General features: G+C 41.7%; 1 protein-coding gene across 1 annotated transcript; it reads left to right on the plus strand.

Moving 5' to 3' along the window:
- Positions 1–1,168: 1,168 nt before the first annotated feature.
- LOC118642331 (cytochrome P450 2U1) lies at positions 1,169–25,933 on the plus strand. Its single transcript, XM_036280062.1, has 5 exons — positions 1,169–1,725; positions 11,699–12,334; positions 14,249–14,410; positions 22,845–23,012; positions 23,730–25,933. Exons 1-5 carry the CDS (start codon positions 1,245–1,247, stop codon positions 23,906–23,908), a joined length of 1,626 nt encoding a protein of 541 aa, XP_036135955.1. The 5' UTR covers positions 1,169–1,244; the 3' UTR covers positions 23,909–25,933.
- Positions 25,934–27,747: the final 1,814 nt, after the last annotated feature.

Genomic DNA, 27,747 nt, shown 5'->3' on the forward strand with positions numbered 1-27,747 from the left:
TTATAGAAGATAAGAGGTGTTTTTTTAAATAATTTTTTTATGCTTAAAATGACTTATGAAGAACATGGCAAAAAATAATACTAGAACAAAGTAGACTTGAAAGTTAGCATAGCCTCCTCCTGGCATCACTTGTTTATATTAAACAGAGTGGATCACAGAAGAATAAGGAGGACTCACTATGCTTTGGTCTCATTTCTGTAAGCCAAGTACAGCATGGTGTTCAAACTCTTAGTGGGCGGAAGAATACAAAATAATCAGAAATCGAGAGGCAGATTTGTTCGTTATTATCAATTAAGATGACTCATATGAAGCTGATCTTTCAGTAGATAAAAACAGGGGATTTAACGTGTGAAAGAGGGGAAAGGGAAGCACCTAGAAGCCATTATGATGGAAGACCAGGAGATGGACTTTTGTCTTAAAATTATAATACAATTTATATATAACATATTAACCTCAGCATTTCAAGTTTGGTCTCATATCAATAATAATATTGCCACCCTTCCTCACCTTATTCATTTTCTTTTTATATTATTAGCTACTTAAATCCTCCAAGCAAGTTCCGGGCCTTCTGCCTCACCCAGGCCGCCGGCTGAAACGGACACTGAGCTCTTCCTCCCTGCAAAGGTTTCCCCGACCCTGGCAAGTTCTGAGAACTTGACTCCCTCACCCCACCTGGCCATCCTTCCCGCGGAGTTGGCCACCTGCACCTACAAATCTAACGCATTGCGTTACCGTCCTCCTGTCTCCGGGAAGAGGAAAGGGCTCTTTCTTCCTCCGATTCCCGATCTGGGTAAACAAGTAGCCCCGTCTCTTAGCTGCCAGGGCGTGGGGCGGGGACTCCCTTTCCCAGTGATGGTATAGCTGCTGGGGTGGAAGCTGAGACACATCAGGGGCCTGTTGTCCCGGCAAGTTGTATACACTCGACTCCAAACATGACTTAAGGAAATGCCGCAGCCGAGCAGAGCGCCAGGACGCCGCCAGCATCTTCGTGGCCGGCGCAGGCGCAGGCGCAGGCGAGCCAGACCCCCAGGAGCCCGCTTCTGCAATTTGGAATCAGAGCCTGCGGCGTCGGAGCGCGTCCCCTTCCGCTTGGGCTTTGCTCTTCGGTGGAGCAGGAGGCCAGCCAATGGGGTGCTTTCTACTGCCCCCCTTCACCCCCCAGGCTGAGGCCGCAGCCCACATCTGCGTGCGCTCTCCTCCGGCCAGCAGGAAGAACACAGGCTGTGGCTGCCCGGGCTCAGGTCATGGCTGCTCCCGCGCCGCCCCAGGCCCCTGCCGAGGGCTCGCCCTGGTCGCTGAGCCTTCTGCCCCCGCCTCTGCTCCGGCTGGACCCCACCGGCGGCGCGCTGCTGCTGCTCGGCCTGGCCGCGCTGCTCGGCTGGAGCTGGCTGCGGCGGTGCCGTCCTGCGGGCATACCCCCCGGGCCCACGCCCTGGCCCTTGGTGGGTAACATCGGTTTCGTGCTGCTGCCTCCCTTCCTCCGCAAGAGGTGCTGGATGTACCGCCCGAAGAGGGGCGCAGGCGTGGACCCCTCCGCGAGCTCGCAGGTGGTGCTGACCCACCTGGCCCAAGTCTATGGCAACATCTTTAGCTTCTTCTTGGGCCACTACCTGGTGGTCGTCCTCAATGACTTCCACAGCGTGCGCGAGGCGCTGGTGCAGCAGGCCGAGGTCTTCAGCGACCGCCCTCGGATGCCAATTGTCTCCCACATGACCAAGGAGAAGGGTGAGCTGGGCCTGGGAGCCTGGGGTGTCATGGGCCGCGTGAACTTGCGAGGCTGTGGGTCCTATGCCCCCTCCAGCCCGACACCCCACCAAACTTCCGCATCTGAGCCAAGGGGGTTGGGCGGTGGGCAGTGATGCCTTTTCTGGCGCCTTTAAGATGCCATTCAGGCCCCACGGGTTTGGCTCACGGGACTGAACTTGGTCCCTAGGACTGAGAGGTCTCAGCTGGATTCCTGTCAGCGCACATGCCTGGGTTGCGGGCTCCATCCCCCCTAGGGGGCGTGCAGGAAGCAGCCCATCCATGTTTCTCTCTCACATAGATGTTTCTATCTCTCTCTCCCTAAAAAATAAAACAAAAACATATTTTTATAAAAGATGCCATTCAGCTGTAACTGTTGAGTAACTTGTTCATATTTCAAGATCAGAAGGGTAATGGTGAAACCAAGGGACGGTGTTCGGTCTGGTTTGTTGTCTTGCAAACTAGAAGAATGAATTCATGGACAAAAGTCAAGGAAAGAAAAGACCCAAGTGGGTTGCCTGTGGGGTTCCACCGTCCATGGGTAGATAAATACCTTACTAGTCTCTGATTGATTCTTTTAAGAATTCTGCCTTAGCAACATCTATATTTTAAGGTTTGTGTTTTCCCACCGAGTTGGGTTCAGCTCTAAATCATCTCGTTTTACACGAGGTGATCTCCACAGGCAAGCTGCATTGTGTCAGTCTTCCCAAGGTCCTCTATTTCCCTTCCTTTGGTCTCTTTCCTAACTGCCTAGCCTGCCTATCTGTCTCCTCAATGGAAGGAAATGGGGTGAGAACAAGGTGTGAAGATAGGCTGCATCTCTCCAGGGGTACCCTCTCCTTCCCAGAATCAGACTATCTATCTAGATCTATCACTCTTTGTTTATGTCTTCTCTTCCCTTTGTTTTATCTTTTTAATACTTAAAAAATGTTTTTTCTGTATTGGTTTTTATTTTTTTTCCTCACCTGAGGACATTTTTCCACTTTTTTGTTCAGGTAGAGTGAGAGGAAGGTAGAGAGAGAAACATCGACGTGAAAGGGACACATAGAGTGACTGCCACCGACACGACCAACCAGGGCCGGGGACAAACTGCAACCGAGGTACATGCCCTTAGCGGGAACTGAACCCGGTCTCTCCGGACTGCAGGCCGACGCTCTAACTGCTGAACCAAACCGGCCAGGGCTCTGTATTGTTTAGAGGGAGAGGGAGACAGAGAAATATCGATGAGAGAGACCACTGATTGACTGCCTCCTGCATGCCCCCAACTGGGGATCGGGCCCACAACCTGGGCATGTGCCCTAACCAGGAATTGAGCCAGTGACCTCTTAGTGCATTGGTCGAAGCTCTACCACTAAGCCACACCGGCCAGGTTTAATTTTTTTTTTTTTTATTGATTTTTTTAGAGAGGAAGGGAAAGAGATAGAATCATCTATTGGCTGCCTCCTGCACCAGCACCATCCCCTCCACCTCCCACCCCCATCCCCCATACTGGGGATCAAGGTTGGGTATGTGCCCTGACTGAGAACTGAGCCAGGACCTTAGTTGATGGGTCAGCGCTCAATCCATTCAGCCACACCTACTGGACTCCCTTTATCTTATTGGCTGGCATAGGTCTTAGACCTCTTATTTTTCTTTTGGTTTGAGCCACTTCTTTGCAGATGTTAAATGCCTTTGCTGAGGGAGGTGCCCCCCCCCCCTTACTGCCTTGCCAAGTAAGTTAATCTTCCTTGTCAGAACCAGTTTAATCTGGGCCTGTTGTTGGTTAAAGCACTTTGGTTCTTTTAATATGGTCTTTTCATATGGGTTGGGATTCTCACACAATGGCAACTGGGTTTCAAGCGGATGAAAGCAAATATTAAAAGTAGCATCTGCAGCCTGTAGGTTAAAAGCTCTTCCAGATGCAGGTAGAGGGGAGATAGATTCCACTGTTCCATGAGAAGAGTAGTCAGGAGACAAGAATTCGTGGCCATTTTTTTTTTACCCTTACCTGAGGACATTTTTCCATTTTTTGTTCAGATAGAGTGGGAGGGAGAGAGAGGGAGAAAGAGAGAGAAACACTGACATGAAAGGGACACATCGAGTGGCTGCCACCTGCACTACCCAACCAGGGCTGGGGGCAAACTGCAACCGAGGTTCATGTCCCTAGCGGGAACCAAACCCAGGTCTCTCTGGAGCGCAGGCCGACGCTCAAATCACTGAGCCAAACCAGTCAGGGCCATGGTCATCTTTAATTCACCACAGGCGCGCGTGCACACACACACACACACACACACACACACACACAATGTTTACATATTTGTAGGAAATCCTTATTCAATACTTACAGTATGGTATCTAAAAGCAGGTTTACTACTGCTGACATCTACAGTTACGTCCTCAGATCAACCTTTTACCTTCCTTAATGGGAACAGAAAGTCACAAACATTAAGTTACAGTCTACCTTTCAGTCTGTCTTTTAAGGCGCTGGTCTGTTTTCTCAATGATATAAGGTGATTTACAAGTACTAACAATAACCTGCTATGACTTAATGGTTTGTATCCTTCCCATTTATTTCTTTAAATCTGGAATGTAATTCCCTGTGTGGCATCTTATTTCTAATGTAGAAAAAAATAAGTTATCAAGCATACAATTTTACTCTAAGGATACAGTTTACTATATGGGCATTAAACTTATAAATTTATTCCATTTTTAAAATGATTGACAAAAATCCACTTGATTGATGCCCTTTGGCACATTCTTCTCAATTCCTGTCACTGAAGCACATCCTGAGATAGGATGAAAACAATGCAGCTTTCGGGCTTTAAAATGACTGAATTTAACTGCCAAAAGAGTCATGAGGGCCCTGGCTGGTTTGGCTCGGCAGTTAGAGCATTGACCCATAGACCAATGAGTTACAGGTTAAAGTCTGGTCAAGGACACATACCTCAGTTGCGGTTTGTCCCTGGCCCTTGTTAGGGACGTACGAGGAGCAACCAGTTGATGTGTCTCTCTCACATCCATGTTTTTCTCTCTTCCTCTCCCATCTACTCTAATTGAAGATAAATATCCTCCAGTGAGGATTAAAAAAAAAAAAAGGCAGTGGGCACAGAACATAAATCTGTACTGTTCACCATCTGGCAACCAGAAACTGTTGAATTATGTGAAGAGTAGCTTTCACCTGCTTCTTTACATTCCATCCAAAGCAGGTAGTATTAACAACATCACTGCTAGCATTAACCCAGGAAACATAGCTTTGGTGATTTTCACAGGTTTCTGGTGCCACAGGGGTGAGTGGTGCGAGGGTTGCCTGGTTGGTGGGCGCTGAAGACAAGTGTGGGCCAGGGTGCAGTGCTGAGCCGCAGGCCCAGGCAGGCCGAGGCCCAAAGTAGCAGGCAGGGGCGCCCAACATCGCGTCCTCCACACTGGTGCTCTTGCCACAGCTGCCGTGCACAAACCTCAGAGGGTCCCTCTGTCTCCGATTTCACTCACATACGGAATCTAATGAACAAAATGAACTAATAAGCAAAATAGTGACAGACTCATAGACGGAGAGCAGGCTGACCCCTACGGGGAAGGGACAGAGTGGAGGGATGGACGGATTGAGCAAAAAAGAAAAGAAAGAAAATACTCATAGATATAATGACAGTATGGTGATTGCCATGGGGAGGTGGTGGATGGTATAGAGGGCATAAGAATACTTGACTTGGGGTGGTGAACACACAATACAGTGTACAGATGATGTGTAGAAATGTGTACCTGAAACCTATATGATTTTTTTAACCCATGTTGCCCCAATTAATTCAGTAAAAAGAAAAAAAAAATTGAAAATAATTGTCCTGCAAAATTCTTAAGAGCTGTGCAGTATTTCTTTGTGAGAATGTATGATAGTTTAGCCTGTATTTTATTTGGTTTGAGGTGAATTTTTGCTTCAACTTTCTGGCTTTTATTCTGATAAGAACACCCCCTTCCTCTGAGGAACTCTTTGTCCCCACAGTCCGTTTGTACCTGTTAACTGTGGCTGGAATAAAAGATACCATATCTTGATAAAAACTTCTGCCTGGCCACAGTGACTTGTTGAGGGACAGACCCCTAATCAAAGGTGGATTGATCAGAACATCTTACTTCTCTGTAACACTGGTTAGTCTGTGGGTTGGGCACAGAACTCAAACATGCATAACTACAGATCTATCCTCACCTGGTTTTGGGGTAAGAATTTACACTGGTGGCATAGTTTGAAAACCTCAAGCCACAAAATGAACTCAAGGTGTCCCAGATGTTATCATTGTGGCATACTGGGCTGAAGCATTTGAATCCTTCCCCAGTGTTTTTGAGGTCGGACCTGGAGAATAGAGGGCTTTTCTCTCTGGTGGTAAAGACGGGAGAACAGACATCTCAAGACAGCTGCTATTCTCGGAAAAGCTGTTCTGCAGTAGGAAAGAAGTCAGTCGGGCAGAAGGAAGTGAAAATTGGGTGCAGCAAGAAAAAGTTCTGACATTTAATGTTCCTTGAGGTGGTGACCCCCGCCCTTTCTGTTTTGTTTTGTTTTTTGGTTCCACATCCTAACTGACCTTTTGTCATTCTCAACCAAAAGATTCCTTGGAGCTGTTTTTGTTCCCGGTATCATTATCCTCTGCGAGATGAAGTTTTTGCATACATTCATGGACACCACTGCTTTTCAGGGCTAGGAATGTAGATAATGTCACCAACTGTAGGATATGCTCCAATCTCTTACACTCACGTCTGAGACCCTAAGCCATTCTGGCTCCACATCACAAGTGTCTGTCAAGTTTGGAACCTTGAGGCCATTGATTATGTCCACGTCTGATCCCCAGCATTCTCAGACCAAGTCGCTTCGGTCACCCCTTCTGCCTTGCACTTCATTCCTGTCGGCTCATCATCAGAAACCCAAATGCTCAAGAATTAGCCTCGTCTGAGAATGTTTCCTCCACTTTCTTGCTTTATCTAAACCTGATTTCCCCTTGAAGGTAATTTAGCCCTCCTTGAAATACACCCTCTCTGACATTGCTGAAGTTATTTATTTTTCTAAGAGGTGCCTTCATGCACATCCTCATTGACAAATGAAGTACCGGCTCAGATGACCTTTCTGCTAAGAAGTACTGTCTTCCCTTAGCTGACATGGTGTTCCTTCCTGTCTACATTGCAACTTTGATATACTTCCAACAAACAACATTCAGTACAATATGCAACTTCAATCCAATCCAACAGGACTGTTGGTTTTTACCCAGTTCCTCACAAGACTGTAAGCATCTTGGAAACAGGGACTGTACCTTTTAAATCTTTGTGCCCTTCGTATTGAGCACATAGGACATTCTAAATAAGTATTGGGAAGATGGATAAAAAAAAGGTCGGTTTGGCTCAGAGGTTGGAATGTCAGCCTGTGGACCAGAGAGTCCTGGGTTCGGTTCCTGCTAGGGGCACGTACCATAAAAAAGAAAAAGGGCATTTTGCTAAAGTATTTCTGAAATACAGATGTGTAATTTGAAAGATGGTGAGTAGATGGTACAGACCGAGGACCTAACAAAGGAAGAATAAAGCATCTTGAGTAACAGGATAAAGCAGAAATGTCATATGTAATATCTTAAATGATGGGATGGTAGTAAGAGTTAGTACTGAATCATGCAGTAGAGTGAGAGCCATGTCTTTCCAAGAAAAGAAAAGGATGCTGAATTTGGCAAAAGACTTGGCCATGGTTAAAGATAGCAAGAGTGGTTGCCTAGGGAGTTGTTTACGGAGCTTTATTAAACAAAGGCTGAGCCCTGGCCAGTTTGGCTCAGCAGTAGAACATCGGCCTGCGGACCAATGAGTTGTGGGTTTGATTCTGGCCAAGGGCATGTACATTGGTTGCAGTTGCGGTTGCAGTTCATCCCTGGCCCTGATCAAGGTCGTGTGGGAGGCAACCAGTTGATGTGTGTCTTTCACATTGATGTTTCTCTCTCCCTCCTTTTCTCCCTCATTTCTCCCTCTCCCGCTCTATCTGAAGATAAACAGAAAAATACCCTTGGGCCCTGGGTGATTTTGCTCAGTGGTTAGAGCATTGGCCTGTGGACCAGAGAGTCACGGGTTGAATTCAGCCAGTGGCATGTGCCTCGGTTGCAGTTTGTCCCCGGCCCTGGTCGGGGTCATGGGGGAGGCAACCAATCGATATGTCTCCCTCTGTGCACCCCCCCCCCTTGCTCCTTCCACTTTATCTGGAGATAAATGGAAAAAATATCCCCAGGTGAGGATTAAAAAAAAGAAGAAAAAGAAAAATATCCTTGGGTGAGGATTAAAGAAATAATGTAAAATAAAATAAAATAAAATAAAATAAAATAAAAACAAAGGCAGAGTTCTGTTTTGGGGAATAGCTGAAACATTTCATTCCATCTTTGTCTTAAAAATCACATACCAAACCAGAGGGACTTTTAACAGAAGCATATACTCTACCCCTGATAAATGTATTTACAGTCCTGCCCACAACATCTGAAGGCAAAAAGGGGACACGGGATTAGCAAATGACTTAATAGAATGGAGGATGACAACTTTATGTGTACCACAGAGGAGAGTAGTAGTGGGGTGTGAGACAATTTACACTGTAGAACTTCCAAAAGACTCGGGAATTAGAGTTACAAGGGTAGGCCAGTGGGCTAAAAATAGTGATTGCCTGAAAGGCTTAGTACTACCTTCTCCCCTGCAGAAAATAGAAAACCTTGGGTTTTAGTGACCTCTTGGGCAGTCAGGGATGGAGTCAGGGAAGGAAGGGCAGAGAGTTATGGTCTTGTACCACAAAAGCTGGTAAGTTACCCCTAGATATAGAGAGGGCTCTTAAAGAGCTTAACTCTGAGTGAATTAGACAAAGAACACTCAACAAACCTGGTCACCAGCCAAAGAAAACAAGGAAAATTGCCTGTCTTGACCTAGACCCTGGCAGAGAAAATTGTCCCCCATCACTAACCTCTTTTGCAACTATTCTGCCATTTTAGTGCAAAAGCAGCTGTAGACTACATGTAAATGAATTACAGTGACTCATTAACCAGCTGTGTTCCAGTTAAACTTTATTTATAGACACTGAAATTTGAATGTCATTTGATTTTCACATACCACAAAATATTCTTTGGATTTTTTTTCAACCATGTAGAAATGTAAAAGCTAGTCTTAGCTCTCTGAAAATACAAAAAGGGGTGGCAGGCTGGAATTGGCTTTTGGTTTGTAGTTTGTTGATCACTAAACTAGACTTTAAGTGAGCTTTATAAAAATTAAATGGTGATCACACACCCTGTTTCTCTCAATGCAAAAGAAGGCAAGAAAGTAAGAGGAAAAAGAGAATAGACATGGCAGGACAAATAGAAAGTGCAAAATAATGTTAGAAATAGTACTTATATTAAATGTAAATGGACTAAATTTACAGGCTAAACAATTGCCAGAATGGATTTTTTTTTAATCCAAATATATGTTTTCAAAGATACATGCCCTCTCCCCAAAAAGGAAACATACCCCAAACATAAGGGTATGTTCAAGTTAAAAGTAAAAGGAAAAGATTATACCAAAAAAAAAAAAAAAAAAACTTTAAAAAGAAAAGCTGATGTATTTTTGACAAAATATACTTTGAGACCCTTAATTATTAAGAATAAGGAAGGCACTGCATGATGATAAAAGGAGGTTTTGTTTTTTTTTAACAAGGAAGATATAATAATTCTAAACTGTAATGTACCTAAAAATATTGTCTAGTGTATATATATATGTACCTAACAATATAGACAGATACATATATATATATAAATATATAGCTATGATATGTACATGTAATAAAAACTTACAGAACTGCAAAAAGAAGCTGACAAACACATCATGGTAGCAGAATATTTGAACATAAGTTTTTAAGTGGTTGAGAGATCAGACAGATAAAAATTTGTTAAGGTTATAGAAGATTTAATTCCTTTCTGTTGGACATATAGATTATCCTATACCCAACGATTGCGTGGATAAAAGTCATTCTTAACTATTTTGAAGTTTTATGAAAATTGATCATATACCAGGCTAAAAAGCAAGCTCATCAATGTCAGAAATCAGGATGCGACAAATTGAGCTAGGTGGCAAAAGAGAATCATAACAGAAAAGAATTTAAACTTAAACTGTAATGAAAATGCCATGCAAACAGTACTTGTGGCCTAAGCTAAAGTGGTACCCAAAGGCAAATTGCAGAGTCTTAACTCACTTATTAGAATAAAGGTCTAAAAATCAATGAGTTAGAAGACCAACTTTATATATCCAAAAAAGAATAAATTCAAAGGAAAAAAAGAGGAACATGTCATAATTTTTGACAATTTCTTTTAGAAAGAATACACCCTGGCTCATTTTAGAGACCAGTATATCCAGACAAGTACATCATGAAAAAGGAAATTTATAGGTTATTTTCATTTGTGAATCTAAATTAAAAAATTAGGAAACCAAGTCCAACAGTGTTTTTTAAAAAGCATAAAAACATCATAACTGAATTTGGATTTATTCTTGGATTGTAAGCAAGTCCAATTATCAAAAAGAAGACAATTTTCAAGTTAATCTATAAATTAAATTCAATCAAAATCCCAAAGGCACTTAAAAAAAAAAAAAATAGAACTTGACCAGATGATTAAGTTTTATAAAAGAGGTAAGAGTGAAAAATAATCAAAAACAATTTTGGAAAAGAACAAGGCAGCGGCAGTGGTGAGGGGGTAGGGGAAGACTTCTCCATTAGATATTAGATTAATTATAAAGTTTCTATATACCTTATTATAAAATAACAGTAACCACTTTTACTATTCTACATCCCAGTTCCTGGCACATAGTAGGCACTCAGAAATATGCTAAGTAAATGAAGCACATCTTTGAAAGTAGCAGAAAAGGCGAAGATTAAAATGGGAAAGGAGGAGAACTGGCTGAAACAATAAGGCACACCATGGAAAGTAGGAGGATGAAATAGGCGACAGGAGAAAAGGTGTGTCTGAGAGCAAGTCTGGTGGGAGATGTATAACATAAGTGAGACGCAAATAACATGTAGTTGTGGATGACCTTGACTTCAGACATTTAAATTAGGGCTGTTGCCAACAGCAGACATTTTATTTTATTTATTTATTTATTTATTTATTTATTTATTTATTTATTTATTTTTATCCTCACCCGAGGACATTTTTCCATTTTTTGTACAGATAGAGTGGGAGGGAGAGAGAGAGAGAGAGAAACATCGATGTGAAAGGGACACATCGAGTGGCTGCCACCCGCACGACCAACCAGGGCCGGGGACAAACTGCAACCGAGGTACGTGCCCTTAGCGGGAACCGAACCCGGGTCTCTCCGGACCGCAGGCCGACGCTCTAACCGTTGAGCCAAACCGGCCAGGGCGACAGCAGACATTTTAGATTACCTGCCAGTTATTTGAGTCCAAAGTTTGGTGGCCAGTGGCCTAATCCATTTGCACTAATGATTTATTCAGCTCATATTTAATAAGCTCCTTTGTACCCAGCACTGTATCAGAAGCTAGGATTTTAATGATGAGTACTATCAGATATTAACCTTGTCCTCATGTGCAGTCTGCTACCACACCACTCCTTTTGTTCAGAATGTTTAGAATGTGGGTGTATCCAGCCTAAAATATTTTCAAAGCCTGGATTCACTTTTATGAAAATAAGATTTTGAAAGTTACATTAACCGTAGAAATTGAAATTCATTGCTTTTCATTTCACCAGGAGTTAGAATCTGTAATAATAAGCTATATAGCAAATGCTTTTCCTAATTAAATTGCATATGATTTTTGTTATTAGAAACATATAGTACCTTGACAACTACATTTTGGTAATAGTTTGTTTTGGCTGGTGATATGTATCAGTATATGAACTTTTGTACAAGTGATCTGAGAAATACAGAATACATTCCTGGCATGTCCTGGTGGGTATTATCAAGCATGGCTCTCTCTCACCTTCTTTTCTCATGTGTCCTTTTGCAGGAATTGTATTTGCACATTATGGTCCAATCTGGAGACAACAGAGGAAGTTCTCTCATTCAACTCTTCGTCATTTTGGATTAGGAAAACTTAGCTTAGAGCCCCACATTATTAAGGAGTTCAAATACGTGAAGGAGGAAATGCAAAAGCATGGAGAAAACCCCTTCAACCCTTTCCCCATTGTCAACAATGCCGTCTCTAACATCATTTGCTCCTTGTGCTTTGGCCGGCGCTTTGATTACACCAATAGTGAGTTTAAGAAAATGCTTAATTTTATGTCACGAGGGTTAGAACTCTCTCTGAACGTCCAGCTGCAATTTATCAACATATGCTCCTGGCTTTATTACCTTCCCTTCGGACAATTTAAGGAATTAAGACAAATTGAAAAGGACATTATCACTTTCCTTAAAAAAATCATCAAAGACCATCAAGAGTCACTGGATGCTGAGAACCCTCAGGATTTCATAGATATGTACCTTCTCCAGATGGAGGAAGAGAAGAAAAATAATAGCAATGGTAGTTTTAATGAAGACTACTTACTTTATATCATCGGTGATCTCTTCATTGCTGGGACTGACACCACGACTAACTCTCTGCTTTGGTGCCTTCTGTATATGTCACTGAACCCTCACATACAAGGTAATGAATAGATGCTTTCTTTATTAATAGCAAAATGAGGTTATTTAAATTAGCATCAGCAACCTTGGTGATCCTGTGGCTCTTGGCACTAAGCAGTGAAGCGGTGTGAGCAGTGAAACTCCATGTTTCCAGACAGTGTCACATGTGCGTCCCCTGCTTTAAACCTCTGCAGGTCTGCTCTGTGTGGAATCTATGATAAAGAAAGAACTTGAGAGAGGAATAACAATTTAGAGCTGAAGGGAATCATAATGATCATCTAAACCCATTCATCTTGTTTGAAAATGGAGAACAGAGGCCCAGAGAAGTTATGTGACTTTCACAAGTTCACACAGCTAGTTCCACAACATCAATACCAATAGGCAGTGAATGCCAGTGGCAGTTCATAGTAGAAGAACTCAGGGGAGGACAGTGTATTAGTTTTCTGTTGCTCCTATAACAAATAATCACATACTTAGTGACTTAAAACAATGCAAATTTGTTATCTTCTAGTTCTGTACATTAGAAGTCTGACACATGTCTCATTGGGTTGAAATCAAGATGTTGGCAGGGCTGCATTCCTTGGAGGCTCTAGAGGAGAATCCATTTCCAGCCTCCTTAGCTCATGATTCTCTTCCTCCATCTTTGAAGACAGAAATATTGAATCTCTGACCATTCACCCATAGTCACATTTCTCTCTGATTCTAAACCCAACTGGGAAAAATTTCCCAATTTAAAAACCCATGTAATGAGATTGGGCATAACCAGAAAATCTAGGATAATCTCCCCATCTCAAGGTCCTTACTTTAATCATACCTGTAAAGTCTCTTTTGCCAGGTAAGATGCATATTCACAGGTTTCAGGGGATTAGGTTATAGACATATTTGAAGGACCATTTTTTTGCCTACTATAGATGGGATTTGCCTACCTGCACTATTTAATCTATTGCTGAGTAATACATTATCCCAAATTTAGTGGCTTGAAACAACATCTCACAAAGTTTCTGAGGATCAGAAATCCAGGAGCAGCTTAGCCTGGATGGTCTGACTTTAGATTTCTCATGAGGTTATAGTTGAATCTGGCTGGAGTTGCAGTCATCTATAAACTTGACTGGGACTGAAGGATCCACTTCCAAGATGGCTCATCCTCTTGACTACTGGCTGCAGGGCTTAACTCTTGGGACTTTCCATAGGGCTGCTTGACTTGGCCCAAGAGAGAGTGAATGGCCAGGACAGGAGCCACGATGTCTTTTATAACCTAAGTTCAGAAATGAAATCCAACTCTTCTCCCTTACTCTATTGGTCACTTAGACCAATTTGGTACAAAGTGGGAGGGGACTGCGTAAGAATGTGTAAACCAAGCTCTGGCCTGTGTGGCTCAGTCGGTTGGGCATTGTCTGGTATACAAAAAAGTTGCCAGTTCAATTCCTGGTCAGGGCACATGCCCAACTTGTGGGCTTAATCTCCCAGTAGGCGGAATACAGGAGGCAGCCAATCAGTGTTTTGCTCTCACATTGATGTTTTTCTCTCTCCCTCTCCCTTCCTCTCTCTCTCAAAACCCATTTTACAAAATTAAAAAGAATGTGTAAATCAAGAGGCATGAGATCATTGGGGTTGGGCTAACATACATTGTCATATATAAAAGTCAGTCATGTTCACATGAGAGAATGATTCAAAGTGCTCCTGGATACAGAATGCTTTCTCCTTTGCCCATCTCTCTGTTCTGTTATCCTCCAAAGTCACAAAGTGGAACAGGGTCCCTGAGGCTAGCTGGCTCTGCTTGGAATGATCTGACCAGTGCTTCACTCACTCAGGCCAAGTCAGGCCTGTGCTGCCCCGTTACTGGTGTGTGAACAAGATGATAGAGAGTGGGTGTAGGAGGGCAGTCTTAACTCACTCCTGGCTTATCTTCTAGTTTGTTCTTTCCTTTTTTATATAGAAAAGGTTCATGAAGAAATTGAAAGGGTCATTCATCCCGGCCGAGCCCCTTCCCTGACTGACAAGGCCCAGATGCCCTACACAGAAGCCACCATCATGGAGGTGCAGAGGCTGACTACGGTAGTGCCACTTGCCATTCCTCATATGACCTCAGAGAAAACAGGCAAGTCTAGAGCCTTCCTCCTTTGAATGCCTTTGTGAGATGCCCAGCCCCTTGATCCAGGGGAGTTGAGGTGAGGGTACGATGACTGTCACCTAGCTTGATCCTTTGGTGGTTTAGCATTGTGTCGTGGATATTCAAATGTCCAGGGAATGCCTCAGCCCACAGCTGTCTGTTCTTTATTGTCCTGGCATTCCAGCACAGCTTGTTTTGTAAGCAGCTCTCTGGTCTTCAGAGCACAGATGTTCACACTGGTCGAACAAATTATGCCACCATCAGCAGTGGCTGCATTGACAGAAGACACTCAGGCACCCACCTCTCAGTCCTCCTTAGGGGTCAGAAGAGCTAGTCTAAACTTGGAATCAAGGATTTTAACCTGGAATTATCCTACTTCAGTTGTTATAATTCTGCAACTGAAGCATAAATATTAAAGAATTAGAAGATCCCATATGATTCTAAGGGTACCTGTTTCAACCTCTTATAGTGAAATGTGTCCTTTTGGTCATGCCCTTGACATACAGGGTGGGGCAAAAGTAAGTGTACAGTTGTTCATATGGCAAATAACATAATAAATAATAATATAAGAATAAATAATACAAGAATATTATTATACAATAATAATAATGTATTAATAAATAATAATACAAGAATAACCTATTTCACATACTCCCACTCTAAACCTGCTTTTGCCCCACTCTGTACAGACTCTGTAAACATACCTCATTACAAGGAATGTACCTTCTTGGAGACAGTCATGATGTAATAAGCTTAAATCCAGTTATGAGACAGTTGTAGGAGACAATCACTTATAAATGACACTGGATCATTTAAGAAGTTATTTGGTACAAATTAGATACACTGTGTACAGTATCTTTTGGGCATTGTTTAAAGTGCATATGAATTTTTCAGCTGGTTAAGAGGCAGTGCTGATTTCCCTGAAACATCCTTTTACCTTAGTTTACCTTTCTCATTATATTGTATGGACATAAAAGATTGTAAAATATAAAGTTTTATATAAATATTAGAAATTTATATTCTTTGGGAAAGGTGACCTGGTATGCCCAGTGATTTCTGTTTTGGTGCTTTCTCTTGATTGTAATGTTTTTGTGGTCTGATATAATTCATTAACTCAACATCCATCAAAGCAACTTCAGGTTGGGTCCTGGGGTGGTATGGAGAAAGGGATGCCAGTTGATAAGGTCCTGCCCTTGCTTGCAAGTACTTTAAGGTTTAGCCTCAGCAAATTAAGAAGGTAGGTATGTAACTTAATATTCTTTAAATAGTGATGTTTACAAAGAACTAGTAGTAAAAAACATGCTGAGGAGAAGGGAAGATGGCGGCAGGCAGGACCGGAGGGAGGGTGAGTGTGTGAGAGAGTGAGCAAGTGTCTGAGAGAGTGTGAGTGGATGTGAAGGTGGATGACCAAACCCCAGCAGTGCAGAGCCGCAAGGTAGAAAGTTTGTGTGCTGTGGATGGGAGAAGCCAGTTACCACGGTAAGTGGCCCCAAAGGGCTCCTCTCCCTGCGCCACAGGAAGGTCCCACCATTTTGGAAGATCCCGAATCTTCCCTGGGAGGAGGCAGTGGGAGCAGCTAGGGCCCAGCAACCTGAGCCCACCAGCACACCTGGCACCATTGGACCAGTGGACACTCTGTGTCAACACAGACCAGTGCACAGTAGTGGAACTCCCAAGGTGCTGGTCATGGAAGCCGCAGACAGCCCGGAGCCCAGCATCATCCCCCATAGTAGCAGCCCGAACAGAGTCGAGATATACCCCCAACAACAGAGGCTGGGAGCAGACATCCATTCCCAGGAAACAGAAGCACAGACCAGCAGCTGAGACCTATCCCCAAAAACTACAGCAAAAGCTGAGCAGGAGTTGAGCCCTAATGAGTAGCAGCACTCCCCAGTTGTCAGCGGCGGGACCTGGGGCTCCACAGAGGCCTGTGTGGTCCAGTAACCCACAAGAGCAGTGTGAAGCTGGAGCCCCAGAGAGACTGGTGCGATCCAGCTGCCCACAGGAACTGCAGGGTGTGGGGGCACCAGAGAGGACTGTGCGACCCAGCAGGGACTGCACGATCTAGTTACCCACGGGGCCTGTGGGGTGCTGAAGCACCAGAGAGGCCTGTTGCGACCCAGCAGCCCATAACATAGGCATAGAGCCAGGTCCCCAAAGGGACTGTGCTGTCCAGTTACCCGTGGGACCTGCAGGGTGCGGGTGCACCAGAAAGTCCTGTGCGACCCAGCTGCACACAAGACAGGTGTAGAGGATGTGAAAATGGAGGCGGAGTGAATAGAAGTTACCCAGACGATCTCCCAAGACCAAACTGGAATTACAACTAAAATAAAGACAAATCCTCAGAAAAAGCAACAGAGAAACAGCAAGACAGGACCAAATAACCAGGGACACTGGTAGGATGTGTGGAGGCACGAGAGGGTGGCAGGCTGGGAGCCCACGGACAGCTGCAGTCTTAGCTGTGAGCACTGCCCTTGGGGAATAAAGACCAAGCCCACTCCACAGCACAGAAAGCTTGGACAGAGCACTGAAATAGCCACAGCCACTCACCTAGGGGCTATGGCAGAGGGAGGCCAGACTGGGCTGGAACTCTGTAGGGATACCAGGGATTTGGGGGGCACTCAGAGTTTTTGCTGAGTTGTGGCCACAAAGGACAGTGGCCAGTGTGCTCCTTCCCCAAGTTGTGGGGGAAAGCAGCTGCAGCCCCACCCCAGCCTCAGATATTCAGCCTTTCCCAGGTGAGGCAAAAAAATGCAAATTCAGGCCCATTAGCAACCAGCATCTATCCCTATGGAAATCCTCTTATGCAGAACACCAGGGCTACATTCCAAGTACTGAGCAACTGAGACTACTAGCTACCAAGAAGAAGCTAGAGGATAACTGAACCTTTCCTTGGCTTGCAAATCTACCCAGGAAAGTGAGACTTGACAGGGTTTTCAACGTGGGCCCAACCAGGCTCATCCAAACCCAGTAGAGGGAGCCACAAACAGCAGAACACCACCACCCACAGGAAAAATTGGGCAGGCTCCAAAACCCACTGAGATAGCCAAAATGGTGAAACAAAGAAACAAATCCCAAAATGAAAGAACAAGAGAACTCTATTGAAGATGGGATCAATGAAAGGCAGCTAAGCCTTTATCAGAGGTAGAGTTCAGAGCCATGATCTTCAGGAAGCTCAACAGCATGAGTAAGGACATCAGCACCATGAGTAAAGATATAGAAACACTGAAAACCAACCAAGTGGAAATGAAGAATGACATAGCAGAAATTAAGAACACATTAGAAAGACTAACCAGCAGGGCAGAGGAAGCTGAGGACCGGGACAACTGGAAACGTAATAACATTCACATCATAGGAGTCCCTGAAGAGGAAGAAAATGGGCAAGGGTTAGAGAATATATTTGAAGAAATAGTGACAGAAAACTTTCCTAACATGGTGAAGGAAGAAGGCACTCAAGTTCAAGAAGCACAGAGTGCCCCAAGTAAGAAGAACCCAAACAGGCCCACACCAAGACACATAGTAATTAAAATGCCAAAAATTAAAGACAAAGAGAGAATCCTAAAGGAAGTAAGAGATAAGCAACAGGTTACCTACAAAGGAAACCATAAGGCTCTCAGCTGACTTCTTAACAGAAACACTACAGGCCAGAAGGGAATGGCATGAAGTAATCAAGGTAATGAACAACAAGGATCTGAATCCAAGACTACTCTATCCAGCAAGGCTATCATTCAAAATAGAAGGTCAAATAAGGAGCTTTCCAGACAAAAAAAAAATGCTAAGGGAATATATTAACACCAAACCAGCACTGCAAGATATGCTAAAAGGAATGCTGTAATTAGAAGAAATAGGAAGAAAAATAGAACCACACTAATCAAAAATGGCGATAAATAAGTACATATCAATTATCACCTTAAATGTGAATGGTTTGAATGCTCCAATAAAAAGACACAGAGTAGCTGATTGGATAAGAAAGCATGACTCACATATATGTTGTTTACAACAGACCCACCTCACAACAAAAGACTCACATAGGTTGAAAGTGAAGGGATGGAAAAAAAATCTTTCAAGCAAACGGAAAGAAAAAAAAGCTGGGGTAGCAATACTCATATCTGATAAAGTAGATTTCAAAATGAAGGCCATAAGTAGAGACAGAGAAGGCCACTACATAGTATTGAAAGGATCTATCCAACAGGAAGATATAACCTTGGTAAACATATGCACCAATATAGGAGCACCAACATATATCAAAAATCTTTTGGAGGACTTCAAAGGAGAAACCAACAGCAATACAATCATAGCAGGGGACTTCAATACCCCACTGACATCACTGGATAGATTTTCTAGACAAAAAATTAACAAGGAAACACAGACTCTAAATGAAGTGCTAGATCAAATGGATTGAATAGATATCTACAGAGAATTACACCCCAAAACTGCAGAATTCACATTCTTCTCAAGTACACATGGAACATTCTCAAAGATAGACCACACGTTAGGGCACAGACTTAGTTTGTTTAAGAAAACTCAAATCACAATGGCATGAAACTAGAAATCAATTGCAACAAGAATATGCAATGACATTTGAAAACATGGAGGCTAAATAGCATGTTATTGAACAATGAATGGGTTACCGAGGAGATCAAGGAAGAACCTAAAAACTTCCTGGAAACCAATGAAAATGAACACACAACAACATAAAATCTATGGGATGCAGCAAAAGCAGTTCTGAGAGGGAATTTCATAGCACTACAGGCCCTCAAGAAGCAAGAAAAATTTCTAATAGACTATCTAACCTCACAACTTAAAGAGCTAGAAAGCAAACAAAAAGAAAGTCCCAGAGCAAGTAGAAGGAAGGAAATAGTCAAGATCAGAGCAGAAATAAACGACATGGAGACCAAAAAAACAATTCAAAGGATCAATGAAACAAAGACCTGATTCTTTGAAAAGATAAACAAGATTGATGGACCCTTAGCTAGACTCACCAAGAAACAAAGAAAGAGAACCCAAATACACAAAATCAGAAAGGAAAGAGGAGAAATATTAACTGACAACACAGAAATACAAAGGATTGTTAACAAATATTATGAACAATTATACGGCAACAAATATTCTGAACAATTATACGGCAACAAATTTGACAATCTAAGCAAAATGGACAAATTTCTAGAAACACATAGTCTCCCAAAACTGAATCGGGAAGAGATAGAAAACTTTAACAGTCCAATAAAAACAAAAGAAATTGAAGATGTAACAAGACTCTCCCAGCAAACAAAAGTCCAGGCCTGGACAGCTTCACGGGAGAATTTGACTGAACATTCAAAGAAGAACTAATACCCATTCTCCTCAAACTATTTCAAAAAATTCAAGAAGAAGGAACACTTCCAAACTCGTTTTATGAGGCCAGATAAGTCTCATTCCACAACCAGAAAAAGACACTACAAAGAAATAAAACTACAGGCCAATATCCCTGATGAACATAGATGCCAAAATCCTGCACAAAATACTAGCAAATCGAAACCAGCAATACATCAAAAAAATTATTCACCATGACCAAGTGGGATTCATCATGGGGACACAAGGCTGGTACAATATTTGCAAGTCAATAAATGTGATGCACCACATAAACAAAATGAAAGTATAAAAATCATATGATCATATCACTAGACACTGAAAAAACATTAGACAAAATCCATTACCCATTTCTGATAAAAACGCTTAGTAATCTGGGAATAGAGGGATCATATCTCGACATAATAAAGGCCATATATGAAAGACCTACAGCCAACATCATACTCAATGGGCAAAAATTAAAAGCATTCCCCTTAAGAACAGGAACAAGACAAGGATGCCCACTTTCGCCACTCTTATTTAACATAGTACTGGAAGTCTTAGCCACAGCAATCAGACAGGAAGAAAAAATAAAAAGGATCTAAATTGGAAAGGAGGAAGTGAAACTGTCATTATTTGAAGATGACATGATACTATACGTAGAAAACCCCAAGGACTCCATCAAAAATTTACTAGACTTAATAAATTATTTTGGCAAATTAACGTCAAGAAATTGATGGCATTCTTATACACCAATGATGAAGTCACAGAAAGAGAAACTAAAAAAAAAAACAAAAAACAAAAAACAAAAAAAAACAATCCCATTTACCATTGCAACAAAAATATTAAGATACCTAGGAATAAACTTAACCAAAGAAGTAAAGGACCTATTTGCAGAAAACTACAGGTCATTGAAAAAATAAATAGAGGAAGACATAAAAAAGTGGAAGCATATACCTTGTTCATGGATTGGAAGAATTAACATCATGAAAATGTCTGTATTACCCAAAGCAATCTATAGATTCAGTGCAATCCCTATCAAAATACCAAAGACATACTTCACAGAACTAGAACAAATACTTCAAAATTTAATATGGAACCAAAAAAGACCTCGAATAGCCACAGCAATCTTGAAAAAGAAGAACAAAGTAAAAGGGATCACGCTACCAGATTTTAGGTTATACTACAAAGCCACTGTAATCAAAACAGCCTGGTACTGGCACAAGAACAGGCATATAGACCAGTTGAACAGAACAGAGAACCCAGAAATGGACCCAAGGCAATACACTCAATTAATATTTGACAAAGGTGGCAAGAGCATACAGTGGAGTAAAGACAGCCTCTTTAATAAACAGTGTTAGGAAAAAATAAAACTATGCCCTGGCCAGTTTTGCTCAGTGGTTAGAGCATTGGTCTGTGGTCCAGAGAGACTCAGGTTTGGTTCCCGTTAAGGGCACGTACCTTGGTTGCAGGTTGTCCCTGGCCATGGTTGGGTTGCGCAGGTGGCAGCCACTCAATGTGTCTCTTTCACGTCGATGTCTCTCTCTCTCTCTCTCTCTCCCCCCCTCCCACTATTACAAATATTAAAAAAAAAAAAAAAAAAATGAAACTAGACCATCCACTTACACCATACACAAGAATGGATAAAAGATTTAAATGTGACTCGTGAATCCATAAAAGTCCTAGAAGAAACTGCAGGCAACAAAATTGCAGACATCATACGCAACAGAATTTTCACTGATACATCACCTAAGGCAACAGAAACAAAGGAGAAAATGCACACATGGGACTACATCAAACTCAAAAACTTCTGCACAACAATAGATACAATCATCAAAATGGAAAGGCAACCCACTATGGGAGAGCATCATTGCCAATGATATATCAGATAAGGGGTTAATTTCCAATATATGTAGAGTGCTCATACAACTCAACAAAAGGAAGACAAAGAATCCAATTAAAAAATGGGCAGAGGAACTAAATAGACACCTCTCCAAACAGGATATACAAATGGTGAAAAGACATATGAAGAAATGCTCAACATCACTAATCATCAGAGAGATGCAAATTAAAACAACTAAGAGGTATCATCTCACACCTCCCAGAATGGCTGCCATCAACAAAGCATCAAACAACAAGTGCTAGTGAGCATGTGGAGAAAAGGGGACTCCAGTACACTGCTGGTGGGAATGCAGACTGGTGCAACCACTATAGAAAACAGTATGGTGTTTCCTCAAACAATTAAAAATTGAACTTCCATTTGACCCACTGATCCCACTTCTAGGAATATACCCTAAGAAGCCTGAAACACCAATTAGAAAGGATATATGTACCCCCATGTTCATAGCAGCACTATTTACAATAGCTAAGATCTGGAAACAGCCCAAATGTCCATCAGTAGACGAATGGATAATAAAACTGTGGTACATATACACAATGGAGTACTATGCAGCTGTAAGAAAGAAAGATCTCTTATCCTTTGAGACGACATGGAGGGACCTGGAAAGTATTATCCTAAGCGAAACAAGCCAAACAGAGAAAGTCAAGTATCATATGATCTTACTTGTTTGTAGAATATAATGAACATAACAGTCTGAGGAATGGGGTAGTCCCAGAGACGTGGAAGTGGGGTACAGACTGACAATCCCAGAAGAGGGGGTAGTGGGGGAGATATAAACCATAGAACTTATATGCATGTATGCATGAACAATGGACATGGACAACAAAGATGGGGACAGGGTGGGGGAGGAGAGGGGGTAGTCAGTGGGGGGGGGGGGGTAACATCTATAACAAAAATAAATAAATTACCCTGGCCAGTTTGGCTCAGCGGTTAGAGTGTCAGCCTGCAGTCCAGAGAGACCTGGGTTCGGTTCCCTCTAGGGGTGCGTGCCTCGGTTTGTCTCCGGCCCCGGTTGGTCATACGGGTGGCAGCCACTTGATGTGTCCCTTTCACATCGATGTTTCTCTCTCCTCTCTCCCTTCCACTCTATCTGAAATAAAAATGGAAAAATGTCCTCTCTGGTGATGATAAAATTAATTAATTTTTTTTTAAAAAGCATGCTGAATGACACTATTTTGTTTTGTTTTGTTTTAGTGCTCCAAGGGTATACTATTCCTAAAGGCACAGTGATAATACCGAATTTGTGGGCAGTGCACAGAGACCCAGCCATTTGGGAGAAGCCTAATGATTTCAACCCTAATCGATTTCTGGATGATCAAGGAGAGCTTATTAAAAAAGAAACATTTATTCCTTTTGGCATAGGTCAGTTAAACTTTTATTTTCTTAATGGGATAATTAAAAATGAGAATCTTTTATTATTTCATAATACTGTTTTTAAAATGTTTCTTGGCAAGCTAATATAAGAGATCATTGAGATAATATATCTCCACTACATTCATTTCAGATTTTAAAAACAAAATGAAAGCAATTTGGTTTTAAATATGCCTAGAAATCTGCATTTCTGAACTTCTCAGATGATTGTTTGAGTGCCAGGGAACTGCCGGCGTTAAGAGCAACTCTTGACCTGTTAGGTTGGTGGTGAGTGAGAGGAGAGTTCTCTACTCTCAGCAGCCCCTCTTTTAGGTTCCTAGATTAGGACCTATAGGATTCTTTGTATAGAAAAGGAATGCTCTGGAGAGTCTTAGTCTAATTTATTTTCTCCCTAATCAGCCAGGTTAAGAGTGCAGGAAAGAAATAAGTAGGTATCTAAGTAGGAGGAGACAAGGTAGCCACCACATGGGATCCTGCCTAGTATAATGATAGACTTTTATGAGTAGGAGTTAAAATGTGAGATTCATATGTAAAAATTCTGATCAGCATTGCTGTGGGAGGTCATGTGGTATATGGGGCAATTATTATTAGAAACTCTGTATCTGCATTTAAAACACTAAATTTAGATATTTCAAATAAATGTGTCCTTTTTGAGATGGGAAAATGGGTGGTATTGTAATGCTGACTTTTTTTCTGATCGTGTTTTAGGGAAGCGGGTGTGCATGGGAGAGCAGCTGGCGAAGATGGAACTGTTCCTTATGTTTGTGAGCCTGATGCAGAGTTTCACATTCGCTTTACCTAAAGATGCTAAGAAGCCTCTTCTGACTGGAAGATTTGGTCTAACTTTAGCCCCATATCCATTTAATATCATCATTTCAAAGAGATAAAGAACACCTCCAAAAAGAGATGGTGATCAGAATGTAAATACGTCTTTCTAATCACATTCTTCCTTCTGCAGTGGACAGTGGATCCAGGTTAGGCTCAAGTTAGACTGAGAGGGTGGAACATAGGGGAGCTTTCATCTTGGGGGATTTCTAGCAGGATACTTTGGCCATTTTATTAAAGCTTGTCTGTGAGTCAGGGGATGGGACCAAAGTACTGGATCAGGAAGCAGGCGATCTGGATTTTATTCCCAGTGGCTTCCAACAATGAGCATTTCTTCTCCTCTGTCAGTGCCTTAGTCATTTTGTGTGATAACAAAATTTGCCTTCTATCTCTCAGCACAAACCAAGGTCAGATGCCCCATATCTTTTCTGACATTGCCAAAACACTGTTCAGTTCTGGAGAACAAGTTTAGGAACAGAGGAAGACCAGCCTGTTTCAGACCTGTGACAACACAAAAGTGGTATTTAGACTTGAGTACTTGGTCAGAAAAGGACGTGCGTTTAGGGTGAGTTACAGCTTTGCTTGCCACAGGCCCTATGCCAGTTTGGGGGTGGGGACTGTTTTGTTCTCGTTAATTTCTTTCTCTCTCTTTTTTTTTTTTTTTATGATTTTAGTTTTTACTTTTTGTAGACATGGCAGGAAGTGGACCCTGGTCCAGTAATGTTGAGGAAAGGTTACAGTCTGAATTTTTATGTCTACCTTCTATGTCAACAACAGCCTGGCTGAAGAAGTGGCCTCATGGCACTTCATAAGACTTCTCCTAAACTTTCTGATGAGTTTACTTGCAAAGATACAGCGCTGCCTTTTGACTTGAGCCCTGAATAGTGAGCTTAGAAATTTTGATACTGGGATTCAGATTGTTCTGAATTCTTTCCTATTCTCCTTGCCCAGTATGCCAGTGCTGCTCCCAATGAGAACACAGTCCACAGAAGGACGAGTCTTTCTTTATTCACCCATAGTACTCCTTCCTCATATAGAAGTAATCATGATAATAATATTAACAACCATATTTTTTAGCCTTTCCTTCTACTGACACCATTTTTAATGCTTTACTTGTCAGCATACATAATCCTTACAGAAAATTAAGAGGATGCCATTTTGTAGCTGGTAAAGCCAACACGTATGGAGAACGTTCATGCACCTAGAGAAAGGGTACCATTGTTCAAGTCAAACTTACCCGTCTTTGTGCCTGGAGGTTGTTTCTGAACCACTTCTCTGTACTGCCAGGACTTGATCCCATAGCAGTCTACCCCTCTGCAGTTTCAATATAGACAAATGAAATACAGGCTAATCTTTAGCTGCCGTGAGGATTTTTGTTAATAATAAAAAATTTAAAAAAACAACCAATAAACTAAATGCCCAGAAACAAACTGTAAGAGGCTGTTGTATAGATTTTCGATGAGATATATGTGTAGATTAAAGTGCACCTGGAGCAGGACAGGTATGTTCCTGATTTGGAATTTCACATGCTTCTGAACTGTACTAATACCTTTATACACACTTAATTTCAACCTTCCTAACAAAAGCTTGTAGCTTACATGGGCAAAAAAACTGTTCTGTGAGACTATGTTGAAATCAGATGTTTATTAAACTCTTAAATACAATGTCTCACACTGTTGCACTTTAAAATCAGCTTTATATGGTAAGTCACTGGAAGGGCTACTAATGCTTTCCTTGCACATGTTGATGTTTTAGGGTTTTATACTTTATGATTTGTTTGAAAAGTAAAAATGGTAGTACTTTGTTTTAGAAATCTGCCAAAAATCTAATTTTTAGTCTTCATCTTTAGCATAATTTTTATGCTTTTATTAAACATTCTATTTTAACTTTGATAGTGTCATGTCTGGTTTTTTGTTTCTTGTTTTATTTTAACTGCTAAACCAAATTCTGTTTTACCAGATGCCAAGTTAGGAAATGGAAGAGGGAGTAGACCTCCAAGAAGAGCCACAGTATTATATAAGCATTTAGACAGGGGGGTACCAGTTACTCTGAGAACTGTCTCAGCCCAAGTTTCCCATTTGCCACGTCAGAGCCCAACATTATTTGAGGAAAGGATGAATCTAAACAAGCTCTTGTGGCCGAGTATTTTTTAAATTTATTTTTCAGTTACAGTTGATATATATTGGTTTCAGGTATATAACATAGTGATTAGACATTTATATGCATTTTGATGTGATCACTCCGTTAAGTCTAGTACCCATCTGACACCATACATAGTTACAATATTAACTATATTCTCTAAGCTGTACTTTACATCCCTGTGACTATAATTGACAATTTGTATTTCTTAGTCTCTTTCACCTTTTTCACTCATTGCCCCAACACCCCTCCCATCTGGCAACTATCAGTTTATCTTTATCCATGAGTTCATTTCTGTTTTGTTTATTTTGCTTTTTAGATTCCGCATATAAGTGAAATCTTATGGTATTAGTCTTTCTCCATCTGACATGTTTCAGTCAACATAACAAGTAGCTGCAAATGGCAAGATTTCATTCTTTTTTTATGGTCAAGTGATATTCATTTAATATATGTGCCACCTCTTCTTTATCCACTCATCTACTGATGGACACTTAGGTTGCCTCCATATCTTGGCTATTGTAAATCTTGGCTCCAATAAACACAGGTGTGTATATATCTTTTTGAATTAATGTTTTGTATTTCTTCAGATAAAATCCAGAAGTAGAACTGCTAGGTCACATGGTAGTTATGTTTTTAATTTTTTGAGGAACCTCCATACTGTTTTCTTAGTGACTGCACCAATATACAATGCCAACAGTGCACTGAAGTTCCCTTTTCTCTACATCTTCTGCAACGCTTGTTGCTTGTTGATTTTTTTTATCTTCACCCGAGGACATTTTTGTATGTATCTTCAGATAGAGTGGGAAGGACAGAGGGAGAAAGAGGGAGAGGGAGGAAGAGAAAGAAACATTGATGTGAGAGAGACACATTGACTGGCTGCCTTCTGCACAACCCCGACCAGGGCCGGGTATGAACCGCAACTGAAATACATACCCTTGGCCAGAATCGAACCTGTGACTCATTGGTCCATGGGCCAATGCTCTAACCACTGAGCATAACTGGCCAGGCCATTCTGCCTATTTTTTAATCAGATTGTTTTTGTTTAAGTTGTATAAGTTCCTTATATAGTTTAGATATTAACCCCTTATCAGGTGTATAATTGGCAAATCTCTTCTCCCATTAATTGTCTTTTCATTTTGTTGATGGTTTCTTTCACTGCAAAAATCTTTTTTTTTTTTTTTTTTTTTTTAGGTAGAGTGGAAGGGAGAGAGAGGAACAGAGAGAGAAACTTCGATGTGAAAGGGACACATCAAGTGGCCGCCACCCGCACGACCGACCAGGGCCGGGGACAAACTGCAATGGAGGTACGCGCCCTTAGCGGGAACCGAACCCGGGTCTCTCAGGACCGCAGGCCGACGCTCTAACCGCTGAGCTAAACCGGCCAGAGCTCACTGTGCAAAAATCTTTAGGGTTCTCCCTAGATGGCCTTTATTATGTTGAGGTATGCTCCCTTTGTTTCCACTTTACTGAGAGTTTTTATCACAAATGGATGTTGGATTTGTCAAATTCTTTTTCTGCATCTATTTATGTCCTGTGATTTTTATACTTCATTTTGTTTATGTGGCATATCAGGTTAATTGATTTGTGGGTACTGAACCAATCTTGCATCCCAGGACTGAATCCCACTTAATCATAGTGTATGATCTTTTTAATGTATTGCTAAATAGTTTGCTAATGTTTTCTTGAGGACTTTTGCACCACATCAGGGATGTGGCCTATAATTTTCTTTCATTTTTTTTGTAGTGTCTTTGTATGTTTTGGT

Source organism: Molossus molossus, unplaced genomic scaffold, assembly GCF_014108415.1.
Source record: "Molossus molossus isolate mMolMol1 unplaced genomic scaffold, mMolMol1.p scaffold_m16_p_1, whole genome shotgun sequence".
Classification (NCBI taxonomy): domain Eukaryota; kingdom Metazoa; phylum Chordata; class Mammalia; order Chiroptera; family Molossidae; genus Molossus; species Molossus molossus.

Coding starts and splice junctions, on each gene's coding strand:
- LOC118642331 (XM_036280062.1), top strand. CDS start 1,245: ATGGCTGCTCCCGCGCCGCCCCAGGCCCCTGCCGAGGGCTCGCCCTGG. Junction 1,726..11,698: donor CCACATGACCAAGGAGAAGG/GTGAGCTGGGCC, acceptor GTCCTTTTGCAG/GAATTGTATTTGCACATTAT. Junction 14,411..22,844: donor TATGACCTCAGAGAAAACAG/GCAAGTCTAGAG, acceptor GTTTTGTTTTAG/TGCTCCAAGGGTATACTATT.